Source organism: Vulpes vulpes, chromosome 16 (genome assembly GCF_048418805.1).
Source record: "Vulpes vulpes isolate BD-2025 chromosome 16, VulVul3, whole genome shotgun sequence".
NCBI classification, from domain to species: Eukaryota; Metazoa; Chordata; class Mammalia; order Carnivora; family Canidae; genus Vulpes; species Vulpes vulpes.
Genome location: NC_132795.1, coordinates 89,423,009 through 89,443,567, shown reverse-complemented (window position 1 = coordinate 89,443,567; position 20,559 = coordinate 89,423,009). Strand labels below are relative to the sequence as shown.

At 36.0% G+C, this 20,559-nt stretch overlaps 1 protein-coding gene across 2 annotated transcripts in view; it reads right to left on the bottom strand.

Annotated features, from left to right (window-relative positions):
* Nucleotides 1-19,397, bottom strand: part of PAPOLG (poly(A) polymerase gamma) — a 31,727-nt gene extending 12,330 nt beyond the window's left edge. Inside the window, exons 1-13 of one of the 2 annotated variants that reach the window (XM_072742397.1) lie at nt 19,119-19,397; nt 15,977-16,138; nt 14,227-14,293; nt 10,522-10,603; nt 10,211-10,320; nt 9,248-9,301; nt 7,336-7,447; nt 5,113-5,202; nt 2,576-2,714; nt 1,662-1,734; nt 786-906; nt 455-539; nt 12-65 (exon numbers count right to left, since the gene is read on the bottom strand). In XM_072742397.1, coding sequence (XP_072598498.1) covers nt 12-65; nt 455-539; nt 786-906; nt 1,662-1,734; nt 2,576-2,714; nt 5,113-5,202; nt 7,336-7,447; nt 9,248-9,301; nt 10,211-10,320; nt 10,522-10,603; nt 14,227-14,293; nt 15,977-16,138; nt 19,119-19,135 — 1,166 coding nt within the window. In that variant the 5' untranslated portion in view covers nt 19,136-19,397. The remainder of the gene's footprint in view (nt 1-11; nt 66-454; nt 540-785; nt 907-1,661; nt 1,735-2,575; nt 2,715-5,112; nt 5,203-7,335; nt 7,448-9,247; nt 9,302-10,210; nt 10,321-10,521; nt 10,604-14,226; nt 14,294-15,976; nt 16,139-19,118) is intronic. The other variant, XM_072742398.1, reaches the window with a different exon arrangement.
* Nucleotides 19,398-20,559: the final 1,162 nt, after the last annotated feature.

The following is a 20,559-nucleotide window of genomic DNA, read 5'->3' as shown; positions in this document are numbered from 1 at the left end:
ATCAGTCTTACCACTCCAGATGATTTTCTTCTGTTGATGCGCTGGCTGTCAATACAATATAATGTCTATGAAGAATTTTTAGCAACAATCAGGGGAAAAAAGAAAAGCCAGAAACATTGTTAGGGTCTACTTTTCCATCATTACTTTTTCTTTCTTCCTCCCAGTGAACAAAAGAACTAATGTAGGCACACAGCTTATGAAAATTAGAACATGCTCTGATTTTCACAAAATTAATTCTAGACCCTACAATTAAAAATCATTAAAAAACAAAAACCACTAATACTGGGTTAGATACTACTAGAATATACAAATTCTTTCATTTAGGATTTCTGCTAACCTATTCTCTACCTCACTTGAGATTTAAGTGATAACAGTCACCCATCATGTATTTAACTTTTTAAGTTTAACATTCTTCTTTACACACACACACACACAAATGCAAAATTTCAAATACCTATACTTTTGAAAAAAATTTGGTGGCTCAAGTAGTTTGGACCAGTCTGATTTTCCTTGAAGGATTTCATCTGTGACCGCAAGACCTAAATTAAAAACAAGAGAGACTGATGTTGAAAATTGGCTATTTTGTTATCAGCTCTTATATCACCCTACCCCAAAAACCTCTAACGCTATCAAACTCCTGAGTTAAAAAAAGGTAAATTTGTTTCTCAGAACACAAAAATCAATTTCAAACAGAAATAACAGGCATAACTGCACTTTGGAATAAAACTGTTGTAAACCAAAAACTTGTGGGAATTATAGAGAAGGGAAAGGGCCAACAGGTTTACCTTGTTTGAATTCTTCTACCATTACTGTTCGAGTTGAGGTGGACACATTATACGTAGAATTCTGCTGTGGATAGGCAGGGGTGATTATGGGCATGAGATGATACCTATCTGATGGATTTACCTGTGAAATTAGAAGCAGAATAATTGATCTATTCTCCTATTTCAGTTGTCCTCACTTCATTTCCCCAAAAGTCTGAAGAAATGAAATATAAATTTAATACTATATTTCTTCAATTCTAAGAAGTACAATTTTCCTCCCCTACTACATTTATTTCTGAAGGCAGGTATGTCTGATATTCAAAGGCAACTCTGTAAAAGTTTATTTTTCCTCTGAAAAGCTGTTAAACTGATGGTGTATCTTATAAATGGTCTTTTAGAACCAATAAATACAGTATCATAGCTGCAAAAAGCATTATTAATCAAATGGTTCTCAATGGTCTTTCTGCACTTACTCATCGAGGGGTAAGTTCCCCTAGGTAACTCAGAGGAATGAGCACTTACTCTACAAGCTGATTAAAATGCAAGGTAAGAGTTATGCTAGCTTAGAACCATGTGTCTGCTTTAAACTGCACTGCAAGGTAAATCTTTTATATACTTTAGCACTTTATTAGTAGTAACTAATTACTTGTAAGTTTTAAACAATGGATTATGACATTTTGGTTGATACGCCCACTCATCTACTTTATATGGGTGATTTTTAATGACATAATATTTGGATCAGAATTTGAGATACAAATCATCTGCACCAAAAAATACAGCAGACAGAAAGAACTATAGCTATACAAAAGGAAGATGAGCAGGAATAAGATTAGAATAAGTTGCAATATAGACTCATCCTTTTCCTAAAAGGTTTAATTTAAATAATAAGTCACATACCCGAGGATCCCAAACAGGCAAATTCAAATTGCTTTCTTCTGGTTGCTTCAGGAGCACAGGATTTGGCCATTCCCTAACATGAGTAAGGCAAATTAACTCACATAGGACCTCACTTCATATGAAATATTAATATCATCAGACTCTGTTTCAATTTTCATATAGCAAACATGGTAGATTGATACTTGGTATTGAAAAAAACAAAAGGGCAAGGAAAGGAAGTATACAAAAGAAAAAGTTGCTTATTTTAAATGTGTTTTCTGAAAGGCAAATAACTGTTTTGCCCATTAAACTGTAGCTAATTAAATCCTGAATTTTCTAGGGGCACCTGGGTGCCTTGGTTAAGTGTCTGACTTTTGAATTTGGCTCAGGTCATGATCTCAGGGTTGTAAGATCGAGCCCCATGTCACGGTCCGTGCTGGGCAGGGAGCTTGCTTAAGATTCTCTCTCTCTCTGCCCCTCTAAAATAAATAGATAAATCTTTTAAAAACAAACAAAAAAGCCATCTGAGCTTTTCCCTTCCATTTTCATGGGTTTAATGGATAATAACAGATAACAATAACAAAGAGATAAATTTACTTATCTCTAGTACTTATTTATACTCTTAATAAATTCATGTAGTAGCTATGATTATCACCTCCATTTTACATGAGACATTAACCTATACACAGCTAGTAATCAAAGCCAAATCTACTGTGACCATTCTCAAACCAAAAGGCAAGATTCACAGAACTCCCGAACTGCAGAAGAAAGCGCCATCTGGTGTCTTATTGTCTCAAATTTGAGGTCTTTGAACTTTTAACTTAAAAAGAATATAAGACAACAGAAAAAGTCTATCCATATCTCTTAAACTGCCAAACAAATTTACATATAGGCAGAAGTCAGTAAATAGTGAAAGTATGCATTTGAATACTTACCACTTGGAAAAAACTAAAAAGAACTTATGAACCAAAGTAGAAGCTGCTGCATTTGGATATAATTGGCAAGTTCTTGCAACTAGCATTGCCCAGGACACACCACCAAGGAATCCTAGCATGTTGGAATAAATTCCACGTCCTAGAAAATTAACGTACTTGTTAATTATTGTTAGGATCTACTATCCATGACATTCAACTATAAGGAATAGGATAACTTAGTTCCTAAGATTACTGCTTAGCTATCCTTTCTCCTATGGAAATAACATTATACAATCAATAAGCAGACCTTATTTCCAGACCCACAGTTTTATTAGTAACCCATAAACTGCATCTTCTTCCCCTACTTTGCCCTCCCAGACAGACATCTCAGTTCCCTGCCTCAGTTCTGACTGCCCACCTGGACTCTACTGATATAACATTGGAACTGCCCCTTTTTCAATAGTTTGGTTGAGAAACAGAAGGAAGGAGGAAAGAGATCTGGAGGGTCTCCAACTAGGAAGAGCAAACATTTCATTAGTAATCATATTTATGGGCACTTTAAAAATCAAGTGTAAAGCCAGACTAACTTCAGTATTTTGCAGAATTTGGATACGTCTCCATAAAGTACAATACACCATTGATATTATTCATTTCTCTTAAATTGTTTCTTACAACAATCTATAAAAAGCATTACTGTATTTCATCAAATCTATTATGTCCTCAATTACATAATGCAGCATTATTTTATGTCCCACCAAGCAAGCAAGCAAAACAGATACAAAATGTCAATTTCAGATATGTTAAGTGTGTAAAATATACATCTAAGAATTGACAAGACATTGAATTTAACTTAATCTATAAGGAAAGAAAAATTGTGATATTCCTTTCTTACAAATTACTATATCCTGACTATATAAGATAAATGACTGAGCCCAAGGACAAATCCTATTTGCTTAAGATCTTTTCAGATGTGTACTTATAATATGGTAGCCACAAATCACATGTAGCATTTCCTTTTTTTTTTTTTTTTTTGTGGTAACAGCTTTATGGAGATATCATTCATATAGCATGAGATTCATCCATGTAAAATGTTAAAAATTAATGGCTTTTAGTATATTCATAGTTGTAACCATTACCATAATCGATTCTGGAACACTTTGATCACCCCAAAGAGAAACCTTTAAAAGTCACTCTCCCTCCTGTTTGTTCCCAATCCTCCTAGACCTATTCTTCTATCTTTATAGATTTGCCTATTCTGGCTATTTCATATAAATGGAATTTACCTCAGTCCTTTTTATTGCCAAGTAATATTCCACATTAATGGATATACTATCTTTTGTTTATCCATTCTTCGGTTTATAAACACATGGTTGTCTCCTTGACTATTAGGAGAATACTATGAATATGTGTGTACAATTTTTTTAGAAAAGATTTATTTACTTAAGAGAGAGAGAAACAATGTGTGGGAACAGAGCACAGGGAAAGGGAGAGAAGCAGACTCCCATTAAGCATGGAGCCCAAAGCAGGGCTTGATCCCATGACCAAGAGATCATGACCTATGCTAAAACCAAGAGTCAGACACTTAACTGAGCCACCCAGGTGCCCCATCTGTGTACAGATTTTTGTGTGGACCTATGCTTACTTCTCTGAGATACTCTTTAAACTGCAATTTAATTTTAAAATTCAGTTCCTCGGGTGTACATTTCAAGTGCTCAATGGCCACATGGTTACTTTTGGATAGCACAGATATGAAATATTTCCATCATCACAAAAATTTTATTGGAGAGTGCAGATTTAGAGTATGTAAAACCTGGTGCCAAAAGTACAGCACTACTTAACTGTAGCTACAAATAATAGAAAATGTGCTATGTCAGCTTAGGATTGGGCCTTTTATGAACCATATCCTATGTATATATGTAAATCAGTTCCAGGCTTTATTAGAAAAGTGTTATTAGGTTAAAAATAAAAAAAACTTGAGGGGTGCCTGGGTGGCTCAGTTAGTTAAGTATCTGCCTTCGGCTCAGGTCATGATCTCAGGATCCTAAGATCAAGCCCTGCATCAAGCTCTGTTCAGTGGGCAGTTTACTCATTGCACACTCTCTCTCAAATAAATAAAATCTTAAAAAAAAAAAAAAAAAAGCGTTAAGTTGAAACTATCACTGTAGGCTCTTCATTTAATAAATTTCCAAATATCTACTATAAACTACACACTGCTGGTAATGGGGAGACAAAGATGAAAAAGATGGTCCTGCCCACAGAGAATAAGAACAGTGAGGGTTTCACTCTTCTAGTTCTAACTCAGAAATTCTGACCGCCTGCCTAAAACCAAAGATAGGAAGTCAGGAGTTTTAAAGTTTTCAATCAAGGAAGGAGGAGGTAGTCACACATCAGAGCACCATAACCACTGTACCTGAAAAAGAAACAGGATTCTCCAATATCTACTAGACTTCAATCCCCAACAGTATCAACAGGCTCAGGAGTTTCCCTATGTGTTTCTATCATTAGCAACTGAAAATTCTAATTTTATAACGCAAGCATAAAAGATGTGGGATACTTACGTTTTGCCCATAATTTGACTGCTCTTAGAGTGAGTCTAAAAGTTTCTTTATTTGGCACTAAATGCAAAATTTCATCAGTAACTCTACATCCTGAAAAAGATAAAAACATTCATTTTTTTCATTATGCAACAAAATCCAGTTAATTGAGACACCCTTCTAATTTCAAATGCTAAAATTATCAAAGATAATAAAATGAGGGAGTTTATTTTCTCTATGTATTTGAAATTTAGCACATACAGAAGAAATCGCTTCTCTTTTAAAGAATCAAAAAGGGCATGGGTAATGTAATTCAATATTAAGAGATGGATCTGAGTATCTTTAGCTGTCTTCACCATTTGTCTTTACTGTGAATCAAATATCCAAACTTATAAAACTGTTATTGTTCTAACATAAACCTTATTTCACAAATACTGTAATTTACTGTTGCACTCGGAAAGTACAACAAAAATGCAGTGATTAAACAAAAGATGTATGAGCCAGTGGTTCTCAAAGTGCGGTCTGTGGGCCATTAGGAATTATTAGATTAACTTATTTTTCTTTCTAAAGTTTGTCAAACCTATTTTTATAACAATAGGCTTTGCCTCTTTACTGTGTTGACATCTGCACTACTGGTGCAAAAGCAGTGGTGGGTACAACTGCTTGTACCAAAGCTGTAGCAACAAAGCTAGTAAACAATTACCTTCACCACCATACATATGCAGTTAGAAAACAGAGAAGAAACCCAAGAAACCCGTGCAATGTCTAAACAAGTTTAAGGAAAGCTGAACTACCTGCTTTTTAAGGAACACCAATTTTACTTAGAAGAATCCTAAAAAAATGAACAAAGTGAGTCCCACACTTCAGGGAAAACAAATGACAAAACTTGTTACCAATAATAAAATTTGAGCAATCAAGTAAAAATTAGCATTCTGGACAACTAATATCTGCTACTGTGAGCCTGACAGCCTTTCAGTATTTAAAGACTTTTCTGATGAGACTGGTGGTGATCTCAATGAACGTTGATTTTTTTGAATATTTTATAATGAAATGTATGTTAATATTTTGAAGATCCAAATAAATTTGCGAACCAGTAATTTTCAAATAACCAAGGCATGATAGTATAAAATCACGTATAGGTAAGACATCCATTCAAAGAACAAGACAGACTAATAGATTGTAATGTAAAAAGTTAACTAATATGGTTTTAGATTCAATATTCAAGTTAATATTTAAAAAATCAATTTTACTCACCAATAAAAAGGAACAAACTACTGATATATGCTACAAACATGGATGAACCTCACAAACACTATGCTAAGTCAAAGAAGCCAGACACAAAATACCACATACTATATGATCCCATTTGTATAAAATGTCCAGAAAAGGCAAATTTATAGACAGAAAGTAGAATAGTGGTTGCTCAGGACTGGGGGTTGGAAAGGAGAATGACTGTAAATGTGCAAGAGGGATCTTTTGAAGATGATGAAAATGTTCTAAGACTTGGATTCTGGCATACAACTCTCTGAATATAGTAAAGACTACAGAATTGTATACCTAAAAAGGAAGAATTTTATGACATGTAATTATACCTCAATAAAGTTTTTGAAAAGAAAACAGATACTGTCACTGGTCAAGTTTTGGTGTCGTATCAAAGAAGATCTACAATTTTCTGAAAAGGTGGTTAAAATTCTCCACCTTTTTCCAATTACATATCTTTATAGGCCAGATTCTTCCTATGCTTCAATCAAAACATTTTAAGAAATTCATTAAAAAAGCAGATAGGAGAATCTAGCTGTCTTCTATTAAGTCAAATATTAATGAGATTTGCAAAAATGAAAAAAAAAAAAGCCAGTCTCACACAAAAAAGTATTTATATTCACTCAGAATGGGTTTATTATTTTGAAATGAGTATCTTAAAATTTTCTGGTTTTACTTCTAATATGGTAAATATTGACAGATAAAACCCACATAAATGGAAGATCTTTGGGGTCCTCAGTAAATTTTTAGAGTGCAAAGGGATCCTGAGACCATTAAGTCTGCGCATTACTACAAACACCAACGTTTCAAATAAATGTATCTTTTAAAATGCCTAAATATGGTTAGATTACCTATATAAAGAAAATTACATCATTTTTAACTGAGTTAATCCAATCTCTTAAAAAGTCCATTAATAGTTCTGCAAAAAAGATCTCTTTGTCTAATGGTTTTCAAGCAGATATCTGAGATTTCTTTTTAGAAGCTTACCATTTAGGCTGCGAATACACCTTATATCAAGGCTTCTCAGTCGAGAGTCGTCTCTTAGATCTAAATTATCTGATATGGTTTGTATTGCCAATCTTGCAAAGACTAGATCAATCTTTGGAAAGATGCAAAAAAAGAGAAAAATATTACTTTTTCTCCTTCTGGTCCATTCTCCCCCTCCCCACTCCCCCAACCTCAAAAGTACAAAGTTCTAATTATTAGTTTGGGAAGTTCTACCAAAACTTCAAAAAGCCTATGTAGGCAATTTCACATTGGAAAATCACCACAAAGTTTTGTGAGGGTAATTAAATTTGCAAATCAAGGGAAAGCATTTTAATTTTAGCATATATGCCAAGCATTAAAAAAAAAAAAAATCAAACTCTTACAAAAGAATTTCTAGATAATGATGGCAGATCCAACACACATTTACATTCACTCCCTCTTTAAACCCCACCAAGATACCAGCAAAATTTTATTTTGTTTTTTATTTAATTTTGTTTTTAAAGGCATAACCCATGAGGGCAAAGGGAATAAAAGGAGACAACAGCAAAAACTATGGAAGCAGATGGATAAGTGGTAACAGACTCAGCCGATTTAAGAAAATAGAGATAAAAAATATTGTATCCAGGAAAGGATAGGAGGCTATAAATAAATACATATGTAAATAGAAAGGAACACTTAGAAAATAAAAAAGTTATTCTTACAAATTAAAAATATGACAGCAGAAATGGAAAACAATAGGAAGCTTGGAAGATGAGAAAACCCCAAAAAGCAGAACATAAAGATGTGGCAGTCCAATATACAGGAGGAGAAAAAAAAAAAAAAATCAAGGCAGGAAATCCAGTAGAATTCAATACAATTTCCAAGAACGGAAGGACAGGAACTTCCAAAGTAGAGGAGGACCACTTACTGACTGCCTAGCATATCTGATTGAAAGATACATACCAACGTACATTACCATGAATCTTACAACTATGAAGCCCAGGAAAAAAAAGATCATATTAAGTGTCCAAAGAGACACAACAGGTCACAAAGAATGAGCAATCAAAATGGCAACACACTTTTCAACACAGCATGGAAAGTAGAAGACAATGAAGTAAGGCCTTCAAAATTCTGAAATCTATTATTTCCTACCTAGAACTCTATACTCAGCCAAACTAGTAGTTTGGTGTGAGAACAAAATAAAGACATTTTTAAACATGGAGGATCTCAAAAATATGTTCTCTTTCTCAGGAAGCTAGTGGATAAGGGCCACTAAAATGACAGTAAGTCATAAAAAAAGAGAACTCTAGAGAGAAGCAAAAGGAAATCCCAGGATGATAAAGAAAGATGCCAGGATGCCAGCTGTATATCATTCATGGAGAACAACCGCTATGGCGGTATGGAATTGAACAGGTGAGAAGACTCAGATGTTTTTTTAAGATGATAATGACAGAACACCTGAGAAATCTAAATCTATTTAGAGAAGATTCAGACAGCTGAATCTACAGAGACTGACTTTGAATTAGTGTTAAGTATAAAAACCAAGCAGACAAATGCAAAACAACTCCCAAGAAACCAAATGCCACAAAGAACGATAATCTAGTACACTTTGTGCTCAGTTTTGAACATCACTTATAAAATAATGTAAACACTGAATATTGCTCCAATCAAAATAGTAATAACACAATTATTTTAGATTATAGGAATGAAGAGTGTATATAAAAATCATGGGGGTAGGGATGGAAGCTGGTCCATTTTCCACAATGAGAAGTCAATAGATATAGGAGAAAGGTGAGGAATTAAAAAAAAAAAAAAAAAATTTGGTTCTTTAAAATATGTCTTTGTCCGTCTGATTTAAAAAAAAAAACAAAACTGAAAAAAGCCTTATGTATTAAATATCAGTTGCAAAGTCAGAAAAATATTTAACACTTACTTCAATTCCATCAAATTCAAATTTTATAACAGGTACAAAGGCATCTTCTACAGCCTACAAAAGAAGACAATAATTAGGACACAAAAGTAATCCTTTAACGGTATAATCCTTTTCTCTAGCCCTTCTGCCAATAATGTGAATACTTTTGCTAAAAGGTGAAAATATTGTTGGTCTCACATTCCAAGTAAGTACTTCTACTCTGTGATTGTGTTATTTAAGATACAGAAAATGTCATGATAGTACTTATATTCATCAGAAACTGACAGGCAGAACTACTACCATCTGGGTACCTACTATTTGTTGAGATTAAATTGAAAACTGATTATAAAGAGCACTAGTATTGCAAATTAAAATATAATCAGAGCTCATGATTAATCTAAAATATACAATAAATATAATTTGGATTTAGTAGAAAGGATGTCTTTCTGAGCTTTCCTTAATCCTCCAACCTAACAAATTCTGAACCTCTTTCTCCATTCCCAGATACCCAAATAATGCAGATGCTTTCAACTTCAGCCTATCCTTGCACTTCAGACGGTATTAAAGCTATCTGTCTGTTTAGTTCCCCTAATCCCTCCCTCCCATAAACTATGTCTTGTTCACTCTCCTATTTCTGGGACTAAGGACAGTATAATAACAGCCGTCATTTGATATGCATCAACCACTTATCAGATAATATAGTCAATTATCTCACTGATCCTCAGAAAAACCTTATAAAAAATTATCACTATATCTCCACCTTACGGCTTTGAGGAAACCAGGCTCAAAGACAATAATAGATAACTAAAAATCTAAGAGTTAATATGTGGTAGATTCTAGATTCAAACTCAGGTCTGTATAAAGCCCATGTTCTTAACCATCTGTTATTTTAATAAGATATAGCAAGTTCTTAAATATTTCAATAATCACAAGCCCTAGCTTTTGTTAGTGATTTAAAAATATTAAATACCAGAGGATACTTACTCTTAAGTTTCTAATGCCATCTTGATGTTTCAATTTTTCAAAAAAAGACTGAAAAAAATCAGATCTCTCCACATGTCTTGGAGCTACGCAAAGTGCATCAATGTCAGCTCCTGCAAATCAAATTACTTCTAATTAAGAAGAGTATATTAAGTATGTATTATATTTTTCTTAAAGTATATACAAACATGTAGGTAAATGTTAACAATGATTAGCTCTGAATAGTGATATAATAATATGGGTATTTTTTCTCCTGTACTTCTACTAATTATAATTAACAAATAAGAGCTTGTACAACACAGAAAAGCAGTTACCTTTGGTGTGTACTCCAAGCCGATAGGAGCCAAATGTGAAAATTTTACCACCAACAGTAGCCACAACAGAAGGTGGGAGATTCTAAAATTAAATTAAATTAAATCAAATTAAATTAAACAAATGGCATTCATTTGTTCAAATTATTCAGCACAAAAATTGCCCAAATACTACTGATTTATACCATTTTTGTCAACTTTGGGAAATTGAGATTTCTGAAAGTACTTCAGAGCTCTCTGGGCTGCAGTTTCAAGTACTGAAAAGTATTCAGGAGGAAGACAAAACAAATTCATGCCTACTATACAAGGACACATCTCTCTCTTAAGAGAAACATTTTTTATCACTTGATCCTGCTTGTCCCCTTTCAAATGCCTATCTTTGGCTCCATCATTCTGAAGTCACTAAGGAACTCTTAACTACCAAACTAATTAATGCACTTTCAGTTCTTTATAGTATCATATACTTAACTCATTGCATTTTCCCATTAGTTTTTGTAACAAATATGCTTAATTTCTTGATTCTAGCTCTGTATCCATTCTGCAAGAAAGTGGTCATTCTTGATATGACCTTTTTATGAGAGGTAATCTAACATCTTTAATGAATTTTTTTAGACTGTACCAGAATTATAAGGCTACTCCTCCGCCTTTCTCTGGAGCCAGTTCTAACTTCCCATCAGGTATTTTCATTCAGACATTCTGATCCACTTCATTACCCATGCCTGAAACAAAATATTCTTCCTATGATAAACCATAAACCAGGTATCCCTTCTGATTTCTCTCTTTCTGTTCCTCATTTTCCTTAATGCCTATACCTACAGTTATTATTCTTCTTGGCTTACTAATTCTTAGTTTATATCCTTCATATGTCACCTCCTTTCTATTCAACTACTATACCCTTTAATTCTAGGCTTTAATAGAATCTTAAGCTACCTTCTTGACCTTAGTCTTTTTTTTTTCTAGTTCTTGTACAAAATTCACTTGATATTCTTACTCTATTATATAACTCTTTTACTCAAAACTTGCTAATGCATTCTTTTCTGACTACTGAGGTAAGGATTCTTGGATCCTGGGAATCTCCACAATATGCTCTTATGGATCTTTTGTGCCTTGTCTCCTGATTTTCCCTTTTGAAGCTCCAACTGCCAACACATTACATAATCCAATCTCCTTTCCACTGCACTTGCCATTCTCCCTGCCTCATATGCCTGTCTATATAAGTATGGCTCTCTGGGTATCTCTCTGGGTATCTCATATGCCTGTCCATAAGTATGGCTCTCTGGGTATGGCTCTCTGGGTATCACCTATTTTTTCAAAGTTCAAGTTCCACCTTTTTTATTAAGCCTTCTCTGATGATCCCCCCTTCCATAACAAGGTCTTTTCCCTCTGTATTCCACTGCTATTATCTTTAACCTCTTTCATACTACATTTATCTTTTTTCCCTGAATATATGTCCTGTCTCTTTAACTATATTTAAATTCCTTGAAAATGAGAGCTTTGTCCACTATTTCTCTTATTTTTTTTTTATAATGGCCAGTGCAAGTTTCAAAGAATAATATCCTTTGATCAACTTGAAATTATCTGTGTAACAGCATATTATATTACTTCTTCTATTTAATGGGTGTTAATGTTTAAGACCACCATACATAATTTTAGAGATACAAACAAGTCAGTAAATATACTGATTAATATGAATCCAAATGAAAGATAGGACCTTTTAGCTTACCTTCCTACTCTATGAGTTTACTTTCCTACTTTGAAAAGCAAGATTCTTAAATGATTATGAGAAAGTGATACAATGAATCAAAGTAAAATATTTTCATCACAAATCACAGTATTTAACTAAAATGATGTTTGGGTTCTAGATGGTTTATAGCTTAAATATCCCAATTGTGTGGAATAATCACATGATCTTTTTTTTTAATTTTTTATTTATTTATGATAGTCACACAAAGAGAGAGAGAGGCAGAGACACAGGCAGAGGGAGAAGCAGGCTCCATGCACCGGGAGCCCGACATGGGATTCGATCCCGGGTCTCCAGGATCGCGCCCTGGGCCAAAGGCAGGCGCTAAACCGTTGCGCCACCAGGGATCCCAATCACATGATCTTTGATCTAACTCAAATCCTTCTGATATTTTCCAAACTAAAATATGCATAAATAAAAGGGATAGTTGAAGAAAATGAAAAAAAAAAAAAAGACACTTTATCCACACAGAAGATGTCAAAGCCAATTAAAAATTTTTTTATAATTAGGTATTTTATTCATTTTGTTTAAAAAAATAAAGCCAAATTATGGCAAATCCTTAATTTTTATGTCTAGAAATTAAATGTAAGCCAGTGATTGCTTTTCACAGATTAAAGTACTGACGTGAGTAAAATGGCAGAAAAAGCAATTTAATAAAAACAAACCAAACAAACCACCTTTTGTCCTTCAAACAGAATAAATGCAAAGAAACCGTGAAGAAAATTAGTACATCTCTCAACAAATTAATATAGCCTCTTTCATGAATAACAACATTCAATTTATCTCAAATGCATTCTAGAATAGGGATGGAAACAAAGACCCTGGCACAACCATGATAGTTGACATAAAGACCATATATACTAAGTCATAAAGCTTGTTACTAAGATTTTAAAATAATTCTAGCAAATTGAATATTTGGTTTGCACACCTGTAACAATTATGGGTTGATTAGAGAGGGACAACAGATTCTTTTAACATTTATTTAATGCTTGAGCTCTGTCCTGAGATTATGCAGGTGACCAAGACAGGTCTTTTTCTCACAGAGCTGATCACTAAGTAGCAGAAAAACAAACATGATTTTTTTTTTGTTACGCATGACTAAGCTCAGAATTCAACTTATCTGAAAATCTCAACTACAGATAACCCTGCTGAGAGCTCAGAAATGAGTCACATAGCTGTTTGGCAGCAAAAGTAAACAACATAAAAACCATTTATTTAAACTCGATGACTACAGATTTAGCAGAGTCCCTCACGACTTTATTCTGAGTCCATTGTTTAAAAGACCTAAGGTACCCAATCATGTACCTTAGGTACAGAAAGAAATACTAAAACTTGCAAAAGAAAGAATTCTAACAGGTGTTTATCTAATTTCTAAATCCAGGCAGATTAAGGAGCAGAAAGAGTTTACAAAGAGACACACTGACTGCTGTGAGATAGTAACTTTCAACTGACCGTTGTTAAGGAAAAGATGGGAAAACTATAAAAATTATAAAAACCAAATAAAAACTTAAAATACAATACTTTGGGCCACTCAGTGAAGGGGCCAATAGTATCATCCAGATACACATACCCCACTTCAGTTTAGTACAGCCAATAAGATAATATTCAGTGATGATTCTCAAATGAAAGAAAATTCGATTACATTCAAAATAAGAAAGCAGGCCCAACGTTGCCCGATCTGATATTTCACAAGATGTCTGAAATCTGGCTTTTAAAGTAAAATCCCTTGATATTTAAATTTTGGTCCACTATGTGTAATTCAAACAGGAAATCTATGTAGAATTGTAGCTAGACGCTGCTGTAAATTCTCATTTATTTCATTATCATTATTTAGGGACTCAACTGTCTAGATCAATTCATCACCAATATATCAAAAAGCTTATTTCAGATTATTCTCAATTCCTCCAAGTTATTACCAGGACTAATGATCAGGACACAATGAAACTGAATTCAATGTAGAGTCTTACCTTACTCTCACTGACATCAGAAATCCATTCTTTTACTAAATTGTTCAATTTGCCAAGAACAACAAGCCTATAATAAAAAATAACACGCTTTAGATTAAAACCGAGAAAACCTCAAAACAGTATTAAAAAAAGTAATTAAACATATAGGTAGGGACGCCTGGGTGGCTCAGTGGTTGAGTGTCTGCCTTCAGTTCGGGGTGTGATCTAGAGTCCCGGGAGTGAGTCCCACATCCGGCTCCCCGCAGGGAGCCTGCTTCTCCCTCTGCCAATGTCTCTGCTTCTGTGTGTCTCTCATGAATAAATAAATAAAATCTTTTAAACGAAAAGCAAAAAAAAGAATACACCATATAAGCAGAACCTTTATGTTGATGCCAGAGTAAAAGCACATTTATACCTGAGCTAATGCTGTCACATCTGTTGATACATGGCACGTGTCTTTGACACTCTTAAGTCCCTAAGACATCCAAAGAAATGATAAATGTGATGATAGTATTTTGGTCTTTGAGCTATTCTCAAAATTTAAAAAACCTAACAAAAAATCAAAATTACCTTCAATAAGTCTATGGAGCCTAAATGAACTGTCAACTTTCTTTGCCTTACTATAGAATAAAAATCAATTCAACACGGTGATAGAGGTTAGCATTCTCTCATTGACAGTCGTAGATCATTGGATAATTAAAATGGGTAAATTAAATATTGGTTAATTTGTATGAAACATTACTTAATAACAGCAATTTGATATTAAACCAAACTTTCGACCAATAGCATATCCAAATCCACATTGAAGGGGAAAAAAAAAAAAAAGAGAGAGAGAGAGAAGTAGAGTTCAGACATCTCAAAAATAACATGTGAAAAATGGAATTCCTGAGATGTCCAAACTTGATTCTCCCTCAGCCTTTTCTGGGTTTTGAGGAGCTAAGATCCAAAACCTTGGCATCATCCTTAACCTCTCTCTCTCATACACATTCCAGTCATTAAACAACCCTACCTTTTAAAATGTATCAAGAATTCTACTACTTCTTATCATCTCTACTATCACCCCCCTTAGTTTAACCCACCATCCTTTCCTCCTTGGGTTCTTACAGAACAGCCTCTTAACCAGTTTCCTAACTTGTGCCCTTGATCCCTCTTTAGACTATTCTCAATATAGCAACCAAAGTGACTGTGTTAAAACATCAGTAAACCAGCTCAATCTTCTGCTCCAAAACCTTATGGCTTCCAATTTCACTTGAAGGCCAAAACTTATATTGACTTAGAAGGTCCTAAGTGACCTAGCTCTCCAAGCAATTTCCCACCTCACATTCTATAAGCCTATATTCACCTGCTTACTACTCACTCTGCTTTGGACACCAGGTTACCTTATTATGTATTCCTTATTAAATATACATTCCCACCTCAAACCTTCTGCCTAGAATGTTCTTCCCTCAAATATCTACATAGTTCCCTCTCTCACTTTCAGATTTTCCCTCAAATGTCAATAAGGCCTTCCTGACAACCTCCACTTCTAGCTTCATTTTTTTCAGCAGCATCTCTCATCTGTAACATTGTCTTTATTTCACTTATTTGGCTAATTGTTAGTCTCTTTCCCGAAGTTCCACCTAAAATGTAAGTTCTAGCAGGGCCAAAATTTCTTTTCATTTTGTAATTTTTGTATCCCTATGCAGGGTCATGATAGGTACTTGATATATATTTGCAGAATTAATGATTAAATAATATACTGCAAAATATATTGCATTTTTAAATGGCATACCTGTGGTTCAATTCTTCCTCATCTTCAAACACTCCAAATGGTTTCATGGCATCAATTAATTTCTGTGTATAAATATGATCAATTTCTTTAGGACATGCCAAACTAATTGGAGAAGTGATTCCATAATGCTTTTGTTGACGCTGGCTGTCCAGCATGGTGTTTCTGTTCAAGAAAAATGAAAAAGAAAAAAATTAAAGTATAATATCATAGTGATACACTGAATCTCTCAATCCACTCACTATTATTAGCTACCTTAAAAGTTTACTTAGTACTAACAGTTTGGACAGGCACTTTATTTTTAAGGGGGAAAGGGGGTATCTTGTGTTTATTTTGATGAACGGCTATTCATACTGCCTCCAGCTTTCTTGGTTAGGATGTCTTTTCAAGCCAAAAGCAGCATGTGTTGGCACCAGGACAACTGTGCCAGCACCACTTAGCTCAAATGCAAAAAACCCTGAATGGGAGCTGGGCCAGGGCCACCTCCACTAAACCCTGTGAACTTAAGTCAAGTACCATCTATATTCAGTCTTTGAAAAGCAGTCAGCCACTTGAAAGAAAGCTCTAAGAACAATGTTTCTTCCCCCCTCAGGAAAGAAACAAAAACATCCCATTAAAAGGTCCTTGTGAGATATCCCCGCTTTTAAAAAGAAATCAGAACTAGATTTGCCCTTGAGGAACCGACAGTAACATCCTTTGTTAAAATGTGAATTTTACAGTCCTAAATTTTGTGACTCTAGTTAATTGTTCTCTTCATTTAGATTAGTAATCAGACCATTTTTACACTAAATAATTATCGAATTCTTTACACTTTTATAGACAGAATACAACCCAACCTCCAAAAGCTATCCTAGCTATCAGGAAATTATAGTCTTGAATAAAGTACAACTGAATTCCTTAGTTTGGATTTAAATAATTTCAAAAGAAATTTTGGGACCAATATGGGTTGGTAAAACTTTATTCTGCTAACAAAGTAAAGTAAAAATAAATATATACAATAACCAACTAACCCTCCCATCTATCTTTATCATTCGATGCTAAGGCCCATTAACAACAGTAAGAATGTAATCTCAAAATATAAAAGAACAGTTTTTTAAATGAATAAATTAGCCTTGTAAACATTAACACAAAAATACAGTAGTGATTGTTTTTGAATTTTAATTGGTCAAAATACTGATTTATCACTACTAAGTTCTTATAGGAAGGCATGCTCTTTAGCTAAAGATTTCATTAGGTAGGTAGGGAGCATCAAATGAAAGATAAAATAGCCTATATATCATCTGAAATAATTCAAAGAAACAAAAGAGAAACACCAATACCAGCGACTTTAATTTCTTTCTGGTATTAATTTTTCTGTGGAACAAACAAAATTTCAATTAGTTATTTCAAATAACTTCTTTTTAAAAATTTAGCTTTTTACCTCTAAGAGAGCTAGAGAGGTATTTTGGTATTTGTCTATGTGTGTTTAAATGTATATGGTAAATGGATGGGACAGGCTGATCATACATGATCATTCAATTAATTTCAACAATAACCCTAAGAGGTAGATACTGAGTAAGTGCCATTTTACAGGTAAGACCTGAGATCCAAGAGATAGGAAGAGCCAGAATCTGAACTCCAATACCCAAGATCTTTCCACCACTCCATTCTCCCTTCAACAAATACCTCTGTTCTGACACTGTCGTCTTGGGTCCTCATTTCTTATCTATATGCTGAAAAATTGGCTATTAAGGTCCCTACTAGCACTAAAATTCCAAATCTACGGTTCTGAATCTCCCTCATCTGGAGAGGGAGGAGGGAAAAAAAAAAAAAAGTATGCAAAAGAATTCCACATTCCCTTCAACTCATCAATTTCACTTATAACTAAACACCCTAGAAAAATCCTAGTACAAGTGTACAAGGAAACATGTACAAGACTGTTCACTACCACAGGGTCACATGAGACACTCAGGAAACAACCTCAAAGAGTCACTGACAGGAAAAGGACTAAACTAGGGTGTATTCCCTACGCTGGAATACAGGAGTTAATGTGAATTAATGGGACTTGAAAATATTAATATGGACAAAGTTCAAAGATACTATGTTGCACTAAAGAAGTTGCAAAATGACAAGTAGGACACTAGTCACACAAAGCTTAAAAACAAGTAAAACAATGCCAGTTATTATGTATGGACACTTACAGACGTTGTAATAGCATTAAAAAAAAAAAAAAAAAAACCACGCAGCCTTAAACATCAAATTCAAGATTGTGAGGAAGTCTGGGGGAGGGGGGCGAACAGAACAAGGAGGTAGGAGAATCCTTCAGACATTATCTGTAATGCATGATTTCTTTTAAATAAAGATATATATGTGTACACACACACGCGTGCGCCCCCACCCCCAACAAAACAAAAACAAAAACACGAAATTCTTCTATGCTTTGGGAGAGATGGATGGAGAGTACACACACATGATGCTTTGGCTTATTCTCTGCGTTTTCCTGTTTAAAATTATTTCCTAAACGTTAGGAGCTACAACAACATCTTGCCAAGCACCGACACCCTTCCTGACTTATCAAAGTGTGAGCAGGAGGTACATGCGGAACGGTGGATGTATACGGTGGGGTAGGTGGGGGAGGGCGGAAACATCATTGCCTTTATTTAAAAAAAAAAAAAAGAAGAAGAAGAAGAATAAAGAAAGAAAGAAAGAAAGAAAAAAAAAAAAAAAAGCATGGGCTGGGATAGGTCATTCACTCCTGAAGACCAGGAGACAGCCGGTCGGGAGGGAGGAGGGGGAGGGAGGCAGGGGGATGGTATTTGCGCCAATGCAGACAGGAGAGGAGACGGGCTCAGACAGTGCTGGGGGCAGAGGAGTGACCGACAATTTCTCCCCACGGACACTCGCGCCTCTGCCGCCGCTCCCTTGTCTGGGGGTGTGTGTGGGGGGGCGGGGAGCCCTCGGAGGCGGGACAGGCCGGGGGGAGCGGGGGGCTCGGGAGTCCCCGAGCCCGGGTGCAGGGGTGTCCAGGTGAGCCGCCGGGTGCAGGGGAGGTGCCCTTGCCGACCAGGGCGCCAGGGGCAGGGAACGGACACCGGGCCCCGGGCCCACCACCCCAGCCCACCCCTCTCCGCCTCTCCCCCAACCGCCGCCCCCCACCACCACTTACGCAGACATCTCTTTCATCGCTTCCTGCGTCTCCCCCTCACCGGCCAGTATCTTCCCCTCTGGAGTCAAGTTCTTGCTCTTCCCTTCTCCTCCTGTCGACTTCCCTCCGGGTCGCTTGTAGCTCGCTGCTCGCTCACTTTCTCACTTACTACGGCCGAGGCATCCAACCGAGTAGTGAAAACACCACAAAACCGGCTCTATTTATGACAATACAGCGCGGCCGACGCCAATATGGCGCCGCTTCCCAGCCTGCCCCTCGCCCGCCGTGGCCCCGCCCCCCGAGGCCTGGCCCCGCCTCCGGCCCCGCCCCCTCCGCCGTGGGGTCCCGGGAGGCTTCGGTGGCCCCGCCCACAGGGGGGCGGGGCGCAGGCTCCTGGCTGCAAAAGCCGCTCGGAAGGAGAGTTCTGTCCCCTTCTTTGTCCGTGGGACTGTCGATGCGGGCAAACCACTTGGAAGATAATTTGGAACATATTTTCCTAGTTTCGCTGATGAAAGACTGTATTTTTAAAAAGATCGCTGCCTTGCCTTGCAAATACTAGTTGAACTCTGCCGTTATCCTACATCTTTTAATTAGTCATCATCATACGTAATCAATCCGCTCGTGGAGGAGGTTTGGTCGTCAGAGGGTCACACCGAGGAACGTGTGACTTTACAATTATCTCAGGGAAAAGCAGGCTTGCAAAGTGGAGGCTAATCTGTTCACTGCATCTCTACCTCCCCCTGCTTTATGACATTCGGGCAGTTGGGGGGGAGGTGGGGGGTTGAAAGGAGAATCGCTTAGCAGTTTGCAATAGGAGGAAAAATCCAAGAAATAGCTTAATACGCTAAATCATTCCAAGGAAAAGGAGAAGCCACTTTTCCTCGGAATGTGACTCAGAGTCATAGGAAATAGAGGCGATTACTTATAAAATTATTCATTCATTCAAAAATATTTATTGGAAACCAAGCACTGTTAGGCACCAGTGGCTTAATGGTGCATAAAACCAGATGTATTCTTTAACCTTCATGAAGTTTAGAGTTTAGTGAGGAAACAGTCAAATATAAGTGATATTTTTCTGTGGTAGAACTAAAAGCACCTACTGTGTGTCAGGTACTAGATATGCTTAATTCCTCCCCTTCGGAGTTCACAGTCTAGTGGAGGAGGACAAACAGGTACAGAAATCAATGAAATATAGGTGGGGCCAGGGATTTAGGGAGGATTAAGGAGAGCTACCTCTTGGAAGATGGATCTAAAGGTTTGATTAGATTTAGGTAAAATGGCAACAGGCTGTAAGTCACATTATGAAGCTCTGGTTATCCCATCACTGGTGCTATTAAGATTGACAACTGGGTTTATATATTGGCAGTCATCTTGGAACTAATTAGTAATCTGTGGGGTGATAACTTTGGCACTAGGTGGATATCTAGCTGTCTATCAACCTTTCACTTAGTGGTTTCAGCAT